General features: G+C 30.6%; 3 protein-coding genes across 3 annotated transcripts in view; 2 read left to right on the top strand and 1 right to left on the bottom strand.

The window, feature by feature from the left end:
• The first annotated feature begins 364 nt into the window (after window positions 1-364).
• Window positions 365-2,846, top strand: LOC108574497 (amine oxidase [flavin-containing] B-like). The gene is made up of 5 exons (XM_017937102.1): window positions 365-518; window positions 853-1,067; window positions 1,989-2,145; window positions 2,447-2,565; window positions 2,694-2,846. The coding sequence occupies exons 1-5, from the start codon at window positions 365-367 to the stop codon at window positions 2,844-2,846; spliced, it is 798 nt and encodes a 265-aa protein (XP_017792591.1).
• Window positions 2,847-6,123: 3,277 nt separating this feature from the next.
• Window positions 6,124-16,497, top strand: LOC108574511 (P protein-like). Its single transcript, XM_017937120.1, has 17 exons — window positions 6,124-6,217; window positions 8,343-8,499; window positions 8,989-9,063; window positions 9,587-9,716; window positions 9,902-9,974; window positions 10,158-10,345; window positions 10,580-10,686; window positions 10,970-11,129; window positions 11,709-11,780; window positions 11,863-11,994; window positions 12,110-12,364; window positions 12,880-13,014; window positions 13,271-13,465; window positions 14,161-14,394; window positions 14,655-14,913; window positions 15,503-15,596; window positions 16,410-16,497. The coding sequence occupies exons 1-17, from the start codon at window positions 6,124-6,126 to the stop codon at window positions 16,495-16,497; spliced, it is 2,448 nt and encodes an 815-aa protein (XP_017792609.1).
• Window positions 16,498-20,699: 4,202 nt separating this feature from the next.
• The window catches only part of LOC108574513 (transcription elongation factor B polypeptide 3), a 4,213-nt gene continuing 3,383 nt past the window's right edge, over window positions 20,700-21,529 (bottom strand). Inside the window, 3 exon segments of the mRNA XM_017937122.1 lie at window positions 20,700-20,767; window positions 20,880-21,159; window positions 21,249-21,526. Of these exon segments, the coding sequence (XP_017792611.1) occupies window positions 20,700-20,767; window positions 20,880-21,159; window positions 21,249-21,526 (626 nt within the window).

Below are 21,529 nucleotides of genomic sequence, written 5' to 3'. Positions count from 1 at the left end.
ACTCGACCGAAATAGGAAAAGAAGATTTGATAGTTTCGCCTAAACATCCTCTACTCTATCAGGAATAAAAAAGTTCGGCAAGCAATTTGAGAAAAATGGAGGTGATCTTGAAATCTCCGAAAATCCTTCACCTACAAAAGCATTATTACTGCCGTATTATGGCCGCCTTCGTATGGTACAACTTTTGCAAGCAAAGTTTCTCCATATCTCTGACAAGAACAGAGATATTCAAGGTGATCAAAGCTATCGCCCCACTCCGTATATTCCTGAAATTGCTGACTTCGAACGGTGAAAATTATCGACCACTTTTAGCATGCCTTGTGATATAAATAAAAATAAACATTGAAATAATAATACAGAACTTATGGCTGCTGATTTCGCCGACGAGGCATTCGTTGAAGAGGATGGGAACGATTGTGACATTATAATTGTAGGAGCAGGTTTAACTGGTCTCACATGCGCATACAATATTTTGAAGAAACAAATTGGGTTAGATGTACTAATTCTCGAAGCAAACAGTAATCGTCATTTTAACGTGTTAATGATATCTTATGTGGCAATATAAATTCGATAGAATTAAAAGCTAAGAAAATGTTTAAACATGCCTACAACTTCAAAGTCCTCTAAAATCCAAATTTTAAATAATTACGATTGATATTTTACACTATTATGTACTTGTATATTCTCTTTAGACAAATTGTTTCAATATCATACGTCAAATATTACACGATGTTCGAAACTTTCTTGATGCTTTCAATTATAGTGACACATCATTCTAAATAGAATAACTGCTTTTCAATAACGTCATCATCAGTACAATGGTACATACTTATTACTTCTAACTGAAAACAGGTGAAGTAGGAGGTCGTATTTTATCGAGAAACTTGAGCGATACTTACCACGCAAATTTTTTACAAAAACGCGTAACTAATTTATTGGAAACATTACGTATAAATATCGAACAAAGACGTAGTAAATCCAACGAGAATGTTTTATACACAAAAGGAAAGCCTTTGCAAACTTTACCCAGATTTTATGCAGCTGAAGTTCACAGTTTTCTTCAAACGGTAATGACAATTAATCTCCCAAGTTGTTAACTAAAATTTAGCGAAAGCTGTATTGTTTACATTTACTTTAAATTATACCAGAAATTATAATAGAATAACTTGCATCTAGTATGCGAAAAATTAGGTCGTCCAATAAGTTCGTGCCGCTCGTCTTTTGTATTTCGAGTTACTTTCGAGAAATGCACCCATTAATTCAGACTAGAAAAGTTAACCCTCCGTAGGCAAACATATTTTTTCACACTCCGCAGGCAAACTGAGTCTTTTGTGTCCGAGTCTAATTTTTTCACTGTTTCAAGCTTTGATGCAGTTACTTATCAAAGTTTCTACTACATTATACAATTATTGGTCAAGTCAAATGTTTAAAATTTTTCTCAATAAAAATAAAACTTCGTTTCAAGAGAATGCGGGAGTGAAATTTCACTTGGGTCATCAGAGACCCAAAGATTGCCTACGGAGGGTTAAGAAAAGCAGTAACAATGAAACGTTCAGGACACTTAAATCGGAACAAAGTAATTTTTCAGCACGATAATGCCAGACAGCATATGGCACAAAACGTGCGAAAACAACTTAGGTGAATTCAGTTGCAAAATTTTATCACACCCGTCACATTCTCCAGAATCTGCTTCGTGCATCGCAACATTTTTTAGCGGGCAACAAATTTGACAATGTCGACTCTGTAAGGAATAATACTGAAAAATATTTGAATGAAAAATCGAAGAAATTTTATAGTGACAACATAGGTGACTAAGTTCTTTCATAGCATTTAAATGTGTGTTTAAAATATTGATCGAAATGGCACATCTATGAACGACACGAACGTATTGAACGACTTCATATTTAAAGTATTAAACAAGGAGTACTATCCAAGTGATCAATTGAAGTATTTTCTCCTACAATATCTGTTATATTTTATTTACACAGATTGAAGAAAATGCTACAAATTCTAAATTTAATACCTACACTGGACACGAAGATGCGAGGCAAATTGCTGAAACAAGCGTTGAACACTTACTGCGTAAAATCGTTTATCTTCCCTATGCACGTTCATTATGTCGAGCATTTATTTGCAGCACATGCAGTAAATTTGTTTACACTTTAAATTAGAAATTTTTAGATAATTTTAGCCACTCAGAAGCCAATAACTCCATCAAATAAGATTTATCAAACTTGTTTCATTTATGAAAAATTAAGCACCAAGCACGTACTTCGATGCTGAAATTGGAAGAATATCAAATAGTGAAGTTAATCATTTTAGCTTCTGAGTGGCTCGTATGTTGATGAAAATGTAAATAGAAGCATAAGTAAATTACAATACGACAAATAACATATTACACTTGTGACGAAGTAAAGAAATGTTTAACTCGTCTTTTTTTTTACAGCTATAAGAAATCTGAACGATGTTTCAGCACTTTGGTTTTTAGTTATACTGAACGGTGCTTCGGGTCTCTACAATCGATTGAAGGTTATGATAGGTGACAGTAATCGATACTTTGTTCAAGTATGTATAGAAACTTGCCGCTTGTATTTCTTGCATTGATATTTAAGAGGAATGTGTATTACTTTAAAACTACACTTATCGCATCGTTGTTTTAATAAGTCTATCGAATGGTTGTATTATCGATAAAGGGAGGTATGATTAAAATTGTGCAAGAATTATTAAAAAATATTTTACGGCTACGGGGAGAAATAAGGTACGCAGATCCAGTTTATAAGGTTACAGTCAACGACGAACGAGTTCATGTTTTTACGCAAAAGAAACATTTCAGGTATTATGTCTAAACAATAGAAACTGAAGTTACTTTTATTATCATAATTTCTCAGTACACCTGCGTAACTATTTAGAATCAATCTGCCTGACAATTTATGTAAAATGTCTGCCTTTCTATGAAAGTAATACTAATTTTTTTTAAAAAGAAATAAAAATTAATACTTTCACTGTTGCCTCTGTTATAAATGATTGAACATTATTTTGTGCTTCATAGGTGTGAATTCGTAGTTCTTGCAGTGCCTCCGTTAATGCAAAGCCGTATTGTCATCGAACCATCGTCTCGATGTGTATTAAACACTTTGCACGCGTCAAATGAAAACGTGTTTTTTAATATCGTTTACGAACAATCGCCTCCGAGTGATAATTCTACAAAAAATATCGTAACCACGTGGGATTCTAGTAATAATTTAAACATTCTTTACGACGGATCGCACGGCAATAAGAAGGAATTTGTGCTCGCTGGGTTTCTTACTGAATCTAACGTCATTCAGACAGGCAGGAGAGGGTTGTTCGATACGTTAAACGATTGTTATAAAGCTACTGAAACGTTGGAACATCTGCAATACACAGAATACGACGAGTCCTTAATAAATGACCAAATAAAAGTTGGTTGCCCCATGAGTGTTGTGCGGCCCTCTTCCATTGACAGTTATATCGACTGTATAAATTCACCTTATGAAAGGTGTGAAAATTTCGAAGTATCGATAAAAAGTAAAATGCAAAATTTTTATTTTAGTAGACACAAACAATTTATTTGAACTCTTATCCGGTCGATGTGAGTCCAATCGACTCACACGCCTAGTTTTTTAAAGATATTTCGAACAGTACTTGAGAAATCCGAAATTCCTTCTATTGTATCGAATGAATTGTAGTCCTGTAAGTAAAAATTGTCGAAGATTTTTTGGGTAAGCAAAGAAAACACATTTAAGTAATATTATTACAAAAGTAAAGGATAGGAGTACATCGGACACATCCAGGTCTATATAATTCACTTAATCTTGAATATAACACAATAAATAAGTTTTCAGAAAGTTCTGAGTATTTTTGAAAATTTATCTTAAACACAAACTATACCCTTTACCAAAATCGCGTGTTAATACTCATGTACGTTACACAAATGAACTATCCGGATGACGGTTAAAGAGGATAAGTAAATTAGCGTTATAATTTTAAACATTAATCAAATTTGACTTTACTATTCGAAAATTTAATTCTTTAGGTATATGTACATATGTATATTAATTTATTTATAAATTTCTATAAAAATTTCAAACTCAGTCTAATCGCACGCAGTTTATTTACTCTTTTCTTTCAATACGAAACGAATAGTTCAATGATTGAATTGCTAAAATTTTTCATAAAATTACCAGTAGAGCTGATAAGCTTATTTTTCCGCAAGGATCTTCTTTGCTTCGAGCGAATACGCTGTTAACTGGCCAGGAACAATAGACGGTGCAATACAGGCAGGTGAAAATACAGCTTCCGCGGTTTTGCTGAGGATTAGACCACAAGCACTTACCTTACATGAACTATCAAGAATTGGGTACGTATTGTGAATTACAGTACGATGGAAATACAATTTAAAGTTGTACATATTTATATTAATTTATTTATAAATTTCTATAAAAATTTCAAACTCAGTCTAATCGCACGCAGTTTATTTACTCTTTTCTTTCAATACGAAACGAATAGTTCAATGATTGAATTGCTAAAATTTTTCATAAAATTACCAGTAGAGCTGATAAGCTTATTTTTCCGCAAGGATCTTCTTTGCTTCGAGCGAATACGCTGTTAACTGGCCAGGAACAATAGACGGTGCAATACAGGCAGGTGAAAATACAGCTTCCGCGGTTTTGCTGAGGATTAGACCACAAGCACTTACCTTACATGAACTATCAAGAATTGGGTACGTATTGTGAATTACAGTACGATGGAAATACAATTTAAAGTTTAACATAAAACATTAGGTTAACGTTATAATGTCTCCGGTACAAATTGCCATTATATTTTTATTTTCATATCTGAAATATTATCTTACCTCTATTTCTATTATTTTTAATACAACACTTAAAATTTAACATTTTTATAATAATACAATATTAATGTTCCCTGGATTTTCTCTAATTTTTCATTAGTGCAGATACTAGAAAGAAGACAAGAAAAGAAGACGAGTCGGTTTTCTTGAAGATATGCGTTATACAGTACATGGGAATATTCCTTAATGTTATTGTTTTCCTATCGTTTTTAAGGATTGCCTATAATTAGTGTATCAATGTGTAATTGAATTCCTTTAAAACAAGAAATTACAATGAAGCAGATTATCGTATGCATGCGATAATTGCTGTGAAAATTATTCTGAAGAATATTAAAGAATTTTCTTCCGTTACTTCTGCGTTTGAATGCTCGGTTGTAAATAATCTGAAAATCGAATTTTAATAAGCGCGTACATTAAACGCAAACTAAACATACACATATGTTACACATATAAACACATAAATATAGAATATGACCCCTAATAGGAACAAGAAAGTTAGAGTTGTAGATAGAACGTAGTTCTGTATTCCTACTCTACCTGTTCACACCTAACTGGACCGGATTTGAAATATAATGTACAATATTTCACGATAATTCGTCGCTTACTGTGTAACTGTGCCGCCAGACACTGAATAAAGCAAAATCTACGTGCTTTAGTTCTTTGTCGTAAGTGATCGTAATAATTAATTACCTTGAAATCCGTACTTTTACAATCTGTAAGCATGATTCGTACAAAAACGATTGCTAAAATTAAACATTAATCCGTTTACTTCTAAAGAATTTCGTAAGTTGGTTAAATCAAACAAGATCTGCAAATAATTAGCACAGAAACTGTTTAGTATTTTAGTATTTGTACATTATATTGTGTTATTCGTTTGTAAAAAAAAAATGTCGTTTGATATCCTCTTTTTTGATTGATAACTAAAAATACCTTGTAACTTGGAAAAGAAATTTCTCGATTTTATTTCAGTCTTATAAGAGTTAAATAACGGAGTGAATAACGTAATATTAAATACCTACGATAAACAGGGTTTGTAATAAGTACGGTGACTATTTCTAACGTGCAAAAAAATAAGCTGCGATTTGTAGAGATTTATGAAGTTGAATTAACGTTCCGTGACATTACGTATCGTAACGTAAACGTTGAATTTATCAGTCTCAAAACTATTGTAAAACTACCAGCTACGGTAAATGAATTAACATGATCTAACTTTAAACGATATCTGATAATTAGGATTGTTTATTGAAACAACAATGTCTCAAAACGATTCAAGCGACGACGACGAGATTGGATTGCAGACACCGTTATTCCTCAGAAAAGGCTCTCGATGTAGTCGCGGAACACCAGGTATGTAAAATGTATATACACTATCGGGCAAAAGTTTGGAAACGCTGTGCATTGAAATTTACACAACAATTTCCAGAAAAGAGTTAGCAATTTTAAGAATTTTTTATCAATCAAATCAATCGAAATAAGGTAAATTGATCTTCTCAAGATCAATATCAAATCTACAACGAATTCACAGCAAATTCGATATTGATAGAAATTAGCAAGTGATTAGAAACTTTTGGCCGGTAGTGTAACGATACGGTCCATAATTGTACATTAAAGTTTATAACAACCGTTTACAGTAAATTCTCTCACAGTTTCCACCAGTTTTGATTCTCAGTGTCTACCCAGATGATCCTACGCCTAAGTCTGCGTTATCACTGGGCCTATGTTATCTTGCTGGTTGTTGTTTTTTTTACGAGATTTCACGGCTCGACAGTTCATAATAGAATAATATAACTTTTTTTTATCTGAAAATTTGTTAACATATTGGTGAGATTTTTCTGATGAAAATGAGACCAAATACGATATAATTTGAACAACATTCACTTATTAATACTTATCGAGTGATTAATTTCATTTCACAGTATGTATATCGCTTTGGATGAATTACAAAAACGAATTGCTAGAAAAATATATTAAATATTTGTACACATTGTCCGTCGAATGCGGAAGGAGAGACACCGTTTGATGGACACTGTGAGAAACATTACTGTATTTTGTTTCTATTTTCGCATTTCTCTGTCGATTTAACACTAGAACAACCAGAGTTGAATGTAGTACATTTATTCCCTTCTTGTACATACATTTAGGTATACTGTATAAAGAACTTCGAAATCCAAATGATTAAGAGAAAGTAAATTGGCGTGTATAATTGTTTCTTCATTTCAACAAAATTCACTTGGACAAAAACATCTTAATTTCTGTAATTAAAAATAGGAAATCTGTAATCCGTCATTTTTACGGGTTTGGTCGTTCTAGTGTCAAGTACCATACACTACCGGCCAAATGTTTGGAATCACTGTGCATTGCAAGTTGCACAAAAATTCCCCAAAAATGTTAGCATTTATAATAATTTTCCAACGAATTTTTTATTATTCAAATCAATCGAAATGAGATAAAGTGCTATTGATCTCCACAACATCAATTTCAAATCAATAAAGAATTAGTAGCAGATTCAGTATTAATATAAATTGGCAGGTGATTCGAAACTTTCGGCCGGTAGTGTATATAATTTTTACTGTATATGTAATCATTTGTGTACTGGTGTATCTATTAGGTGTAGAAATGAATTGTTTCCGATTGGATTCACATAATTGATTGAAAACCACCGATTTTGCAAGCTGGCAAGAAAATGGCAAAAGATCATCAACAATAATGGAAATTATTTCGACGATTCATCTCTTTTCATTATTTAAAAAAAAAAATGTTTAATTGCACCCAAAAGTCGGGAAGAATTCATTTCTACACCTGATAGTTTCGTGGCTCTATCACTTTTTTTCTCTCTTTAACATTTAGTGAAGTAGAGGTGTTTGAGAGATGGACAAAAGTGGCATACGAGCAGCGATCCAGTATCTGGTGATAAATGGCCTTACTGCAAAGATCATTTAAGACACTTGCAAAAATTATTCAACACTCGTGGAAAAATCATTCAAGGTCCTTGCAATGATGTCCATCAAGACAAAAGTGAGAAATGATCCAATACCTCGTGACCTCACTGCAAGGACCTTGAATAATTTTCGCAAGTGTCTTGAATGATCTTTGCAGCGAAGCCCTTTATCACCAGGTATTGGATTATTTCTCACATTTGTCCATCTTTTCTCCGTCACAGCAAACACTCCTCTACTTCACCAGCTGCAAAAAGGAACAGAAAAATTACAGTAAAAATTACAAGCATCTAGCAAAAGTCTTTGATACTTATGCCGCGAACTTTTCGATCCACCCTGTAGGTATAAAGGTCCACCTTGCCTTCTATTATTTTATCGTAAACAAAGTTTCATGCTTATTGATCTAACACTATGCCTGTGATTTAATTACTACGATTCGCTTGTTAAAATTCAATTACAATTATTTATCAATGAACGTTCCATAATATGCATTGCAAATTAGACGCTTGGTTTAACATTTATTCGTTACATTACAGGAACTCCGTCATCTATCACTAGTTCAGTAATATTCGGCCAAATCCCAGAAGATGTACTTCGTGTTTGGAGTCAACTACCAGAAGCAATACGTTTGGATCCTAGCTTGGCAGTTTTTCAAAGAGAATACGATCGGGTTCTTCAAACCACAGAAGGAAAGTTGGTATTTCTTAAATACATTCACTATAGGAAAAAGAATACAAAAAAGTGACTTACATATTCGTTAAAATACATGCTTTCGTTTTCTTTTATTCTAAATAGCAATATTTCTTGTATTTTTATTAGGTTGTCCTGAATGTTTCCGTGGTTTTAAGTCGTTTATTTCGAAAGAAAAACATAAAACATTGAATTTGCTACTAATTCTTTATAGATTTGAAATTGATGTTGAGGAGATCAATAGCAATTTACCTTATTTCGATTGATTTGAATGATAAAAGATTCTTAAATTTGCTAACTCTTTTCTGGAAATGTTTGTGTAACTTTCAATGCACAGTGTTTCCAAACTTTACACCGATAGCGTGTGTTTTTTCTTTTTTTTAAATAAACGGTTTAAAACCTATCCTAATAATAAAGAGCGTAGTTAGATTTGTTAGAATGCCCAGTTTAAGTTTATTTTAAAACACATGCAATGTAATTGGTTCTTCCCAGATCTTCAGATGGGTTGAAGAAAGATTGCCTGGTGGTAAACATGTCCCTTGAGCCACAATCCTTATTACAACAAAAGTGAGTAATATTAAATGTTTTTTTAATAATTAAGTTAAAATTGTAAAATTTAATGCATAGCAATGAACTTTTCTGCATTGTTATCTCCTCTTTTTTTCGTTTTAAAATATAAAGTTACAATAAAATGTATTTCTGACTGAAAATTTGACACAGTAATATAATACGCGGTTAGTAACGATGATTGTTATATACAGGGTGTCCTCAAGTAGAAAGAGTAACAGCAGTACCATACCTCGAAACTTGCAGTTAATTTGCATTTTTTTTTTTTTAAACGAAGCCTTAAATAGAAAAATGTTATTCTTTTTTCCGATTTATTTTTGCTACATCACGATTTTGGTGACACCCTGTGTTAACCCAGTATTTACATTGAAACCGTATGACAACAAAATTGATATTAAGTTTAATTTTTAAAAGTGTATTATTTTTGTTGTAGTATGTACAATGAGTATACGAATGAAATATTTATCATATGTATAATTCAGTATAAATTAATAATAATAATTAATTTGCATATCGACGTTAGAACGCAAAATAAGAAAATCGACGAGGATGGACATCCCGATGTGTCACCAGAATCTCATGAAACGAAACAAAAACCACTTTATCGTTATACCAAACTTGTCATATTGTGTTGCTGTTGGCTAATATTCACGGTAAGTTTATTTGTCACCTAGAATATATTAAACAGTAAGTACGTTAAATTTTGCTTCGAAGGAGAGCTTCACTTTGAGCAAAAATAGAAAATTTCAAAATAAATCATACGTTAGTATTTTAAGCATACTACTGTACTGTTCAATTGAACAGATGTTTTTATTGCAATGGTATACAATTGTTACAGCTGATACTAATGATTAAGAGCGAGAAGATCGAATCAATGCATCAAATCTCAATACCCACGGGACAAGTAAAAAGTATCCTTTTCTTTATACTTGTAATGAATTATTTGCGTAATTATTAACTGTAGGTTAAATGAAATAAGCAATGAATAATAATTAAATTACTGAAGTAATTTTACGCTGTTCACGTTAGATTTTTCAAATTTCGGTATTTTACATAGAAAGTTATCACTCCTATTAATCCTTAAATTTTGATAGATTATAAAATGCACGGTAGCATTACTGGCAAACAAATTAGTGTTATATTAGAAGGTTCATTACTTCCATCAGTAAAATATACAAAATATACAAACACAACTGATAGATATTTATTGGTATGGTTAGAACTATTAGTCAACCAAGCAAATAACACTAATCCACTTTCGTTTAGGTCTGAACAAGTTCAGGTAAACTTTTCGTATGAAATTATTTGTAACAAATAAGTATCACAATGTTTTTACTTTTTTATGCCCTCCTTTAATGAAATACTTTACGTAAAAATTTCATAATATTTGTAATAAAAATTGCACGTTAGAATTCATATTTTTATGCACGATAAAAATGGTTTTGAAGTTCTTAACACTGAAGCTAATAATTAACCGAAAGTTAATTCATTTCAATTTATGATATTTTGTATCCAGAATATAAGTGATTTATGGATTTTGCCAATACTTCCGGAAAATCTGATGGACATTTTTCCTGGACAGAGGCATCAGAAAACTTTTGAATTAGGATATACCGATAAAGAGTACGCGTAATTGTTTTTCTTTATTCTTTTTTTCTTTGAAATTACTGTACTTACATTCTTTGATTTCAAATTTCGGATAAAGCTGATTATTTCTTTGTACAGTTCGTTAAACAACCGTTTTGCCTTCTTCAACTCTATTCGTGAATACTTAACATAAGCCTAACTGATTAATGATCAAAGAGTCTAAGAATATTCGGTGTTATAAGTGTATTTCTATATCGAATTGCTATATTTAAAACTTATATACCCACATACGCCTAAAACGTTAATATACTTTTCTTAGAATTCTAGAACAAAGCATGGCATCGATAAACTTAAAAACAAACTTAGAATCCAGTTTTGCTGTCTCCATTAGTTACGATTTGTCGTCAATAGACAAAGATGACGGTATAGCGTATGCTGCAATTGTTTTGTTTGGGTTGTATGTATTGATAATATTCGAGGTAATTGATCTTCTTAATATTAAGTAGCTAGTGCAATATTTTAGTACATGTACATTTATACCCAGATAGCACACAGACGTCTTATGAACGTCTTAAAGACGTCGAGTAACAGCCTAAGGATGTCCAAAAGACGTCTGAACGACGTCCAAATGTTACAAATCTGTCTTCAGAAATTTCTTAAAAAAGTCTTAACCCTTTGACTTACGATTTCTTTTCTTGGCTGTGCATCTATAAGTGTCAGCTATTTACTGTTCTAGTACTACATTAAGTAAGGTAAGCTAATGTATTGTAGATTAATTAAATTTGACAATCTTCAGTTTCACAAGTCAAATCTAAAATTAGAATTAAAATGAATTTTTGTTACGAATATGACTGCCTTTAGCACATCTTGACCAGAATTCGTGTCACTCGTTGTTACAAGTCAAAGGGTTAAAGATATAATTTTTCCACGTTGTTAGAAAAATAGACATCTCTAAGACGTCGTGTACTATCTGTGATTTATACACCATTATAACAATTAACACTGTACGAATGTACACATTTTCAAATGGTTTAAATAGTTTAAGCGAATAATTGTAGGTTGTACATAGAACTTTAGCCGCCATGCTAGCGTCGACCATGTCTATTGCAATACTAGCGGCCTTAAATGAGGTAATACAGAGAAAGAGACTAAGAATATCTTAGGAAAATTTAAGAAGTCGATTAAATCACAGATTAAAGAATTTTTTCACAGAGACCAACTATGGATGAATTGATATCTTGGATAGACGTCGATACGTTGTTATTATTGTTCTCCATGATGATACTTGTCGCCGTAGTCGCAGAAACAGGCATATTTGACTGGTTAGCGGTCTATGCTTACAAGGTGATACTTTCATAATTTTCTAATACAGTCTATACAAATATTCTATTACACGAATATCTATGCTTGACAGTATTTAATATTTCCATTAAAAAGCTGGCATAATTGTTGTTTTTAGATAACCGGAGGAAAGCTATGGCCACTCGTAGGTACATTATGTTTCTTCACAGCGTTCGTTTCATCGATCTTAGATAATGTTACAACGGTACTGTTAATGACACCGGTAACCATCCGATTATGCGAAGTAATGGAAATAAATCCGGTGCCGATATTAACAGCAATGGTGGTTTATTCTAATATTGGGGGTGCTATGACGCCAATAGGTGATCCGCCTAATGTAATTATTGCGTCGAATCGCGATGTTATTAATAATGTAAGTATCACTTCGTGTATTTCTGGGAATATTTCATCGACAATTAAGTTAAACCAGTTTAATATCTAGCTTGAATAAAATTTTTATTCGTATTAATAATGGTGTAAACGATCGATACCGATCAAATAACTGTTCGTAATGAACATACTGTATTTACAAAAATAATATAAAACTGGCAGCATATTTAAATATATTAGGTGTAGAAATTAATTAGGTGCCTTTTTGCACAAAGTCTTGACTCCAAAACAGCCATACTTTCTCAGAGAGAAACAAATAAAATAATTGAGATTATTTGGAACATTATAATTGTGATTGATTTTTTTCTAAATAAACATTGAAGTTTGTGGAGAAAAGGGTCCGAATTAATTTGTACGCTTAATAATATCGATTGCTTCAATCTGTATTATGAAACTTTCAAGAATATTTGAGTAAACAGTGTTAAAGCGTTGATTACAATATTTCATAATTATTAATCATTTATAATATACTATTGTAATATGTTGGCCATTATTTAGGGTATCGATTTTAGTACATTCACACTGCACATGAGTATTGGCGTTATACTAGTGATATTTGTAGTATATGCTCAACTACGATTTATCTTCCGAGATATAGCCGTTCTTAGATTCGACGAGCCGCAAGATGTACAGGTACTTTAAACAATATGTATTTCCAATCTTCTCTTTCCATCCAAATATGATCGTTTTCATATTTTATCGATACACAAATAAACATAAAACATGTCCTTGAAGTTTGCGACTCAGGTATTATATTTCAATTTATACTAGGCAATGAACTTAACTTTTCGACAATTTTTCGCATAAAGAAGATTCGTTAGCTAAGGCACAAACTAAATTACAAACACAACAAACGTGTTTAATATATTCCTTTGTCCCCGCGTTGTAGGAATTAAGACATGAAATTGCCATTTGGCAAAGGGCCGCAGCAAGTTTGTCGAGTTACAGTAAAGACGAAAATTTAGTGAGAGAAACTTTGATGAAAAAGGTTCAACGATTACTCTCCCAGTTGAAAAAGAAGTTAATAACAGGTAGCGTAGCACTTGAGAGGTACAAAACTACGCTTGAGGAACTTCAGGAAAAGGTAAATATTAAATAGATGCATATATGTATACGTATTACGTGCATTTAGTAATTGTTTATACAGGGTGTCCCAGTTTTTGCTGATCAAACTTTGTCAGTATGTTCTATGTGCATAAGAAAGAAAAAAACGTTATGTAAATATAGGTCGTTTGAAGCTTTATTAAAAAGTTGTAACAGTAATACGAAATAGGAAGGGAACGATAACGGGTGTGCGGTTATTATGGCGCAAAATAGGAATAGATTAGCGATGTATCTGTGTTTACGATCTGTGGTCGTTGAAGGTGTTGAGTGTAGCTTCTGCCAGTACCATTCTAGTCTTGTATCATAGTAACCGCAAGTTCGTCACCATTCCCTTTGTATTTCGTGTTTTTGTTATAACTTTTTAACGAAGCTTCAAACGACATATGTTCATATAACATTTTTTTCTCTCTTATGCCTATAGAACATACTGGCAAAGTTTGATCGGGAAAAAACTGGGACACCCGGTATGTGAAGCTTGCACATAAGAATCTCCCCCTAGATAAACTTTAACAGATCTTTACAATTCCTTATTATATCCTTACAATTAATTAAAAAATTTCTTTAAATACAGTGCTATAACAGAAAAATTCAGGAAGAAATTATCGACTAGTTACATATTTTCATGAAAACCGATAAAATAAAAATTGAAATTCAATAGAAATTTTTATGTTGCAGTACCCAATTCGTGATAAATGGCTTCTAGTGAAGTCTGGGTTCACGTTGAGCTTGGTGATCACATTATTCTTTTTGCATAGCGTCCCAAACATACACTTATCATTAGGTTGGACCGCTTTGATCGGTGTTCTTTTAATATTAATTTTAGCAGACAGTGAAGATTTAGATGGTCTTATGGCGCGTGTGGAGTGGAGCACTTTATTATTCTTCGCGTCGTTATTCATTCTTATGGAGGTACGACATACTTGCACATTGTCCTACAAGTGCTATTAAAAGATTTTACAGAAGACAATTATATAAATAGCATTTGTACAATAAAACAGAAAAAGCAGTAACAATATTTCTTAAATTTTAAATTTCGTGATTAATTTTTCTAATATTAAAAAAGCCATACAACACACACGTTACACTCAAATTTTACATAGAGCATACTAGCCTTTATACTAAAGTTTTGTTCCAAGTAGACACTCGATAATTCGGTTTTCTTGCTGTAGGCTCTTTCACGTCTAGGTTTAATCGCTTGGATAGGAAAGCAAACGGAAAGAATAATCCTGTCTGTGAACGAAGAATCACGATTGGCAGTGGCTATACTATTGCTCCTATGGGTGTCTGCGATTGCAAGCGCATTCGTCGATAATGTGCCTCTTTCAACGATGATGATAAGAATTGTTACAAATTTGGCGAAAAATGGCGAATTAAAATTGCCTCTGCAACCTTTGGTATGGGCTTTCGCTTTTGGCGCTTGTATGGGAGGTAAAGAAGTTTTCAAAATTATTTTTTAACGTTATTATTATTTCTAAAATTAAATAATACAATTAGAAGCTGAGAAATATTAGATCATCCCATAAGTTCGTGCCGAAAGTGAAAAATATTTTAATGGAAATCCAAGGAAATACTGTAGCGGCGACATAGTAGCCTTGCCAAAAAAAAAAAAAAAGAAATAGAAAAAAGTTGTAGAATGAAAAAGGTACTTAGTTCTTTTTATCAAGTTTTAAGGTTCGTTGGAAATACTGATCTAATTTATCAAATTCGACACGAACTTACGGGATGACCTAATACCAAAAATTCATTCCAATGAATTGTATCGCTCTTAAAAATATGGAAATGTTGTCAAAAATAAAATTATATAAATCGACAAAGTAAATACAGCAATTTAAAAAGATTTTTGAAAAATAGCTATTGAAATTGAAGAATTACAGTTATATTTGCTGTAAAAGGAAATAATTTATATATTCGTTACGATATAATATACCAGTTATTGTATTTTTGTACAAAAGTAAAAGTTCAACGAGGACGAATTTTACAGTGATTTATGTAGTTGAATGGATGGATCTATTTACAGGAAACGGAACTTTGATTGGAGCTACTGCTAACGTAGTTTGCGTAGGAGTTGCTGAACAACATGGCTACAGGTTCTCTTTTATGCAATTTTTCAAGTAAGCACTCACACGTACAATATTGTGCATAACGATACGATAAAAACACCACTATGTGTATTATTTCAAAAAAAAAAAGAGTATACGTAAAATAACATTATTAACATTCATTCTGCTTTTAATTAGATACAATTTTATTCGAAATTTTACAAGTAATAATTGAACCGTTTATTTCGAAAGTAGTGCAAGTCCATTTTTTTTTTTTTATAAATAAAAAGTTTACACTAAATTAATCACAAATTATGCGATATCTCATTTTTTTTAAAAATGGACTTACACCACTTTCAAAATAAACGGTCCAATTGTGGAACATTTAAATAACAAATACTATGCATATTGGATTAGCTTCAAGCAAGACTTTGCATTATTTTTAAATAATAAAAATATACAATAAGTGTTCATAGTTTCTCTAACGATTGTTTGCTTTTTATTCATTTTGTTGTATTTATTCTTTCATAATAATTCCTACATCTTAATTATAAATATGTCGTAATAGTCGAAAATTTTTATTTTTCAATCATGTTTGAATTGCAAATATTGATAGAACTTACACAACATATTACTTAATTTTAGCCTTAATTTTAATTTACTTTAATTTACACGAGACAATTATGAAATATATAATTCTATAAAATACCTAATCCAATATTATATCAAATACAGAGTGCATTCTGAATGAAATTTCGAATTCAGATCGAATAATAAATCCCGAATAAATTAAGCTCATTGTCACAAGAGTTTGTCGCTAATTCATTCTTCGTGTTATAATAATTTAATTAATTCGACAAATAATCTTCAATGCATTCGTTTCAGGGTGGGCTTTCCAATTATGTTGACAAGTGCTATGACAATAACCATGTACTTAATGATCGCCCACGTAATTTTCGATTGGAACGGATAATGTAATTATTACGACCTATGATTGATATTCTCATTGTCGTTTTGGAAAAAAAAAAAACTGTCTGCATTATTAAAGTCAAACATGCAATTATTGGTGAAGCTATTACAATTATTTCTATACCTCGTGAAATAAGAAATGGTTTTATGATAATATTTTATTGTATCTTGTATTGCCGAAAATTTCGATTCGTTTGCAAACGAATTTCGCTCGAAAAAAAAAGACATTGTGTAATTTATCGTACACGATCCATTAAATGAAACTGATCGTTGAAATTAAAAATTCTTTAATGTCGAATTCGAAAAATTTCATATCACTGATTATTTATAACTTTTATTTATTGCAATAAAGTAGTAATTTAGAAAATTGTAATTTCCTTCAAGTTCCCAGATTTACTTTTATTTTTCCTTGGATAAAAATTTTAAATCGTAATTTCCTTTGTATAACATTCTCGGGAAGTTCGGAATTTTTCAGAATCGCAAAATGTAATCGTAATTAATATGAAAATAAATTTTGCCTTTCTTTGATAAATAAAAGTTACAAATGTCTAGTTTTTGTAATTTTTAAAATCCTTCCGATTATACCGAAAAATTCCAGTTTTATAAAATACACGTTAAACTTACCTATCTATAACGCTATGTACAACAAAGCATTGTCTATTTTGAGAGAAAAAGTGGATTAAAGTTTTCAATGAAAAATTTAAAAGCTTCTATAAAAAAAGACGTTTATTTAATAATTGAGTACACTAAGTTGAAAAATAAATTACGTAACACACCGCTGTTTTGACTTAAATCAATCATTCCATGTGACAACAAACCACCAAATTTTTATTTTTCTCCTTATATGAAAATATTATATTTCCAATCATTTTACAAAATGTCACGATTCTTTAAATTCAACCAATTTATAAAATGCAAGTGAAATATATGTACAACGTTTAATTATTCAAGTTCTTAACACTGTTACAATTAATTATTTAATCCCATAGTGTTAAGAATCGTTATAAACACTTAATTCATGAACAACACGAATATGTATATGAACATCCATATGCAACTTCTTTCTAGAATTATTCTAATTCTTCCTTATTTTCGCCTCAACTATCAGAACGTTTTACCTTTGATGTATAAAAATTCAACTTTTCAAATTGAAGGATGAAAATCTGACGATATACAAGCGTTGTGTTATGAATCATTTTCCGTATTGAAATTCGATTAATGTGAAATAAACATAACAATATACACAATCTTTCCAAACTGATGGTACAACTAGGAACCGGTAAATCTATATAAAAAAAAAAATAAGATGAAAATGTAGAATAACGTTGTTTCATACGAAGCTACATTTTCGAATGGTACAGGTAATGTACAATGATATTAGACGTATGTAATGAAGTGAGACCATATATAAGTGAACGCGTATTCGACTAATCTTCAACATCGGTTTATTCCCAAATGAAGCTTCGTATGAAAGAATGTTACTGTATATTTTCGACTTATTCTTTTACATAGATTCATCCCTTTTCAAGTTTTACTACCAGTTCGTAAATACCCTGTGTAATATAATAAACTGCATTTAATCGTGCACGTATTCTAATTCACGTTATTGTTTCTCCAAAGTTTTTTTCAGTTTTCATTCTCCAATTTTTATTATAGATAAATGTAAAGACGAGAAATTCATAAACGAAATACCATACTTCGAGGTACATATTTATGTTTTCACTACATTTTGTAAGTACCAAAGTAACTAACTAACATTATTATGTTGCTAATACTTTTTTTTAACACGTTTTGTGCCATATACGTAGGTTATTCATGATCTACGATAGTAGATCATAGATCAAACTTTCGTTGGAAAAAGAAACATACTTTCTGATTCACTATTTATACAAAGTACACATAAACAAAGATCAAAGTGACAGAATTTATCCATTATCACTGTTTTCATAATTTAGTATTTTAATATAACTAGTTAAATATGTAATTTTGATTTTGAGGTTTTGCTGAAACTTTTTATTTTTTTCATAGCACAAAACGTGTTAATGTTCCAACATAAATATAGGTTGTAAAATACTTCACTTATGAACATCTTCATACATCATACATTCTATATTAGAGGAAAATCATAGTTGTGTAAACAAGGCAGGTACAGGAATTGGTATAAGAATCAGTGTAAACGCGAAACTGAACATTTAAATACAAGTATTTAAATTTTACACAAATGTGACGGAGTTTTCAGGTTTTCAAGGTTTTTCAAACTCATCGCTTGATTCTTAAAAATACGTTTACTATAAAAATTAAAATATTTTACATGACCGCTAAATTTTTGTATCATAAATAAAACATAAATACATTATCTTAAATGTTACTATGTATATTAAATTGATTACATACTTGATTATCATTTAGCATTATATCAATCACAATATACTAATTACGCACAATATTTTTTAAACAATAACTTATGCTTAAAAAAAAAAACAGATAGGCTTAACTAAAACAATTGTACCTGGTACTAATTATATTAATTTGATCCAAATCTGCTTTTCTTTTATTAAGTGTTTTTTTTTCAACTGACTCGACGAATAATGTATTTTTTATATTTTCATTTTATTATTTGTAGTAAATATAAAATTGTTTGTGACATTTTGTATATATTTCTACAATAGTAAAAAATTAAAATGCGATTGTACTTATATATCGAATAATGCATATACTCATAGAAATGGCGTTTTTGAAAGAAAATAATTTATCAAAAAAAATTTTAATTCTATCAATATCGAATTGATCGATATTGTTCAAATCTTTGTTATACTATGTGTAACTCTATTCTTGATTTATATGTAATATAAAACATAAATTCTTTAAGAAACACCACTTTAACATAATTCGACTAAAACAAGTTTAAAATTTGTTCAGAACTATTAAAATCTTTTTGGATCTTGAACCATATACTTAAAATGATTTAAACCAGTACAAATACTACATGATCTGTAATAAGAATTACAAAAAAAAAATTAATTTTTACATTCAAACTGGATAAACATATACATATCATGTATTAAATAAGGTAACATTATTTTCATAGAATGTTTAATTATCGCCTGTTGTTCAAATAAAGGTTTACAAAAATATTAATATGCAATATTTAAGTTTACTTGCATATTGAATCACCTACATTTTTAATATTTTCTGTAACCACAAACTTTCAAGCTTATCATACGCGTCAGGGTTTTGTTAAATATAAATATAAACTAATTATTTAGTTCTGACTATTAAAATAATTCAATATTATGATTTTCCAAATATCATTAGTTCTAATCCTTATTCTCTTTGATAATGAAATTTCTTTATAATGCATTGGATATTTTCATAACTGTTTATAAATATATTTCAACTTTATATAGATCTACGACGTCGATAAACGCCACGAATATTTTAATTTCATTGTGACTTGTAGAAGAATGTAAAGTATATATTACATTCTTAATACTAGCAATTATTACAATTTTATTCAATTTTTTAAGATAATCATTTATTCTGGTATATACCTTTCTAGATCGCGCAAAAAATATTTACAATTGTAATCTAAAAAAATTAGTGAATCACAGCAACAAATGGGACATATTTATTATGTACGTAGTTTTGCCTTTTTGTATGAATAGATATTTTTTACAGAGATAAATATTAGTAAACGATATAATTATCACTGTAAACTAAAACACAATGAACAAAACTAGATGTAATAACTGTAAAACATTATAATTAGGTTCTGCATCTGTGAATTTAATATTGTTGAACATCTAAAAATTTTTAATAAAATATCGATTTATACTGATTAACTTTGCATGATGTTATAATTTAAAAATTCTTTTCTAAGAAAGTGTTTCAAATTTTCGTGAGTGTCATCAAAAACTTAAACACTTGTGCCCTTCTACTGTACAATTTACGAGGCTAATTATAGAGTTTACAGTAGATATGAAAGCACTAAGCGATTATTTTGGCATGGTCGATTTGGTAAATCTCGGAATGCCTGAAGCAGCATGCGAACTTCACACGAACATGTTTCTGCTTAGAATACATTATTGTATCAGTGTGTGACGCAATTGTTAATTCTTATAAGGTATTTATACATACTGTACTTAAAATCTATTGACATAACATGTAACTTACCTAAACAGTTGAATATGAATAGTTTTTTACGAACTACCGTTTGTAACGTCCTTTTATTAACTGTAGAGCTTTTGCCATTAATGGTGCTTTTGTTTTCTTCACTATACCAGTTGCTGATGAAAAAAAATACAATTTTTAGTATAATAAAATATTTTCAAATATTGCCTTTAATAAAATGAAATCTTTTTTTAATTGTTATATTAAAATGCTTACATGTCTTTGCACGAGGTATAGGTGGCGGTGGAACAGCGATATTTGTGGCAGCAGTAGGACCTCCACCACTAATTAATTTCTTTTTTAAACTAGATGCGGTATTAGGTACAGAATTTGCAGTACCATATTTAGCTTGCTTCTTAAGAATATTTCTTGGAGGTTTAACTACATTATCTACATACGCAAGTTTAGTGGATCTTACTGGAACCGATTTATCTATTGATTGCTTTATATTAGCTGTGAGCGTTTTTAGTTTCGCTTCCCTTTCATCAAGACATCGCTGTGGTGTTACAAAAAATACAAAGTATAAATATAAAGTGCAATAACATAAGATACACAACAAAAATTATTCGTTTAAAGACTACACACCATATACATCTCGCGCCATGTTTCCATTTCTTCTCTTTGCTTATTTCTAAATTCACGGTTACAATGGAATTGCCATAAGCTGTCTGTGTCTTCAATTAAATAAGGATTATAATGTTCCAACATAAATAACTGATCTGCCGTAGCACGTTCCAACACAGGTTTTATGATATCAAAAGGCACACCACCCGTGAATTCAAGTGCTATATATAATAACAAGAAAGATACTTACAAAATATTTATAAAATATTATTCAATATTTAATACAGTAACACTACCATGTA

The sequence above is a fragment of the Habropoda laboriosa genome, unplaced genomic scaffold, assembly GCF_001263275.1.
Source record: "Habropoda laboriosa isolate 0110345459 unplaced genomic scaffold, ASM126327v1 scaffold193, whole genome shotgun sequence".
NCBI classification, from domain to species: domain Eukaryota; kingdom Metazoa; phylum Arthropoda; class Insecta; order Hymenoptera; family Apidae; genus Habropoda; species Habropoda laboriosa.
This window is presented reverse-complemented; position numbering and strand designations above follow the sequence as displayed.

Excerpts from the sequence above, each read along its gene's own strand:
- LOC108574511 (XM_017937120.1), top strand. The coding sequence starts at position 6,124 with ATGTCTCAAAACGATTCAAGCGACGACGACGAGATTGGATTGCAGACA. Across the intron at positions 6,218-8,342 it reads ATGTAGTCGCGGAACACCAG|GAACTCCGTCATCTATCACT; the intron begins GTATGTAAAATG and ends GTTACATTACAG. Across the intron at positions 9,064-9,586 it reads CAATCCTTATTACAACAAAA|AACGCAAAATAAGAAAATCG; the intron begins GTGAGTAATATT and ends TATCGACGTTAG.
- LOC108574497 (XM_017937102.1), top strand. The coding sequence starts at position 365 with ATGGCTGCTGATTTCGCCGACGAGGCATTCGTTGAAGAGGATGGGAAC. Across the intron at positions 519-852 it reads ACTAATTCTCGAAGCAAACA|GTGAAGTAGGAGGTCGTATT; the intron begins GTAATCGTCATT and ends AACTGAAAACAG. Across the intron at positions 1,068-1,988 it reads TTCACAGTTTTCTTCAAACG|ATTGAAGAAAATGCTACAAA; the intron begins GTAATGACAATT and ends TTATTTACACAG.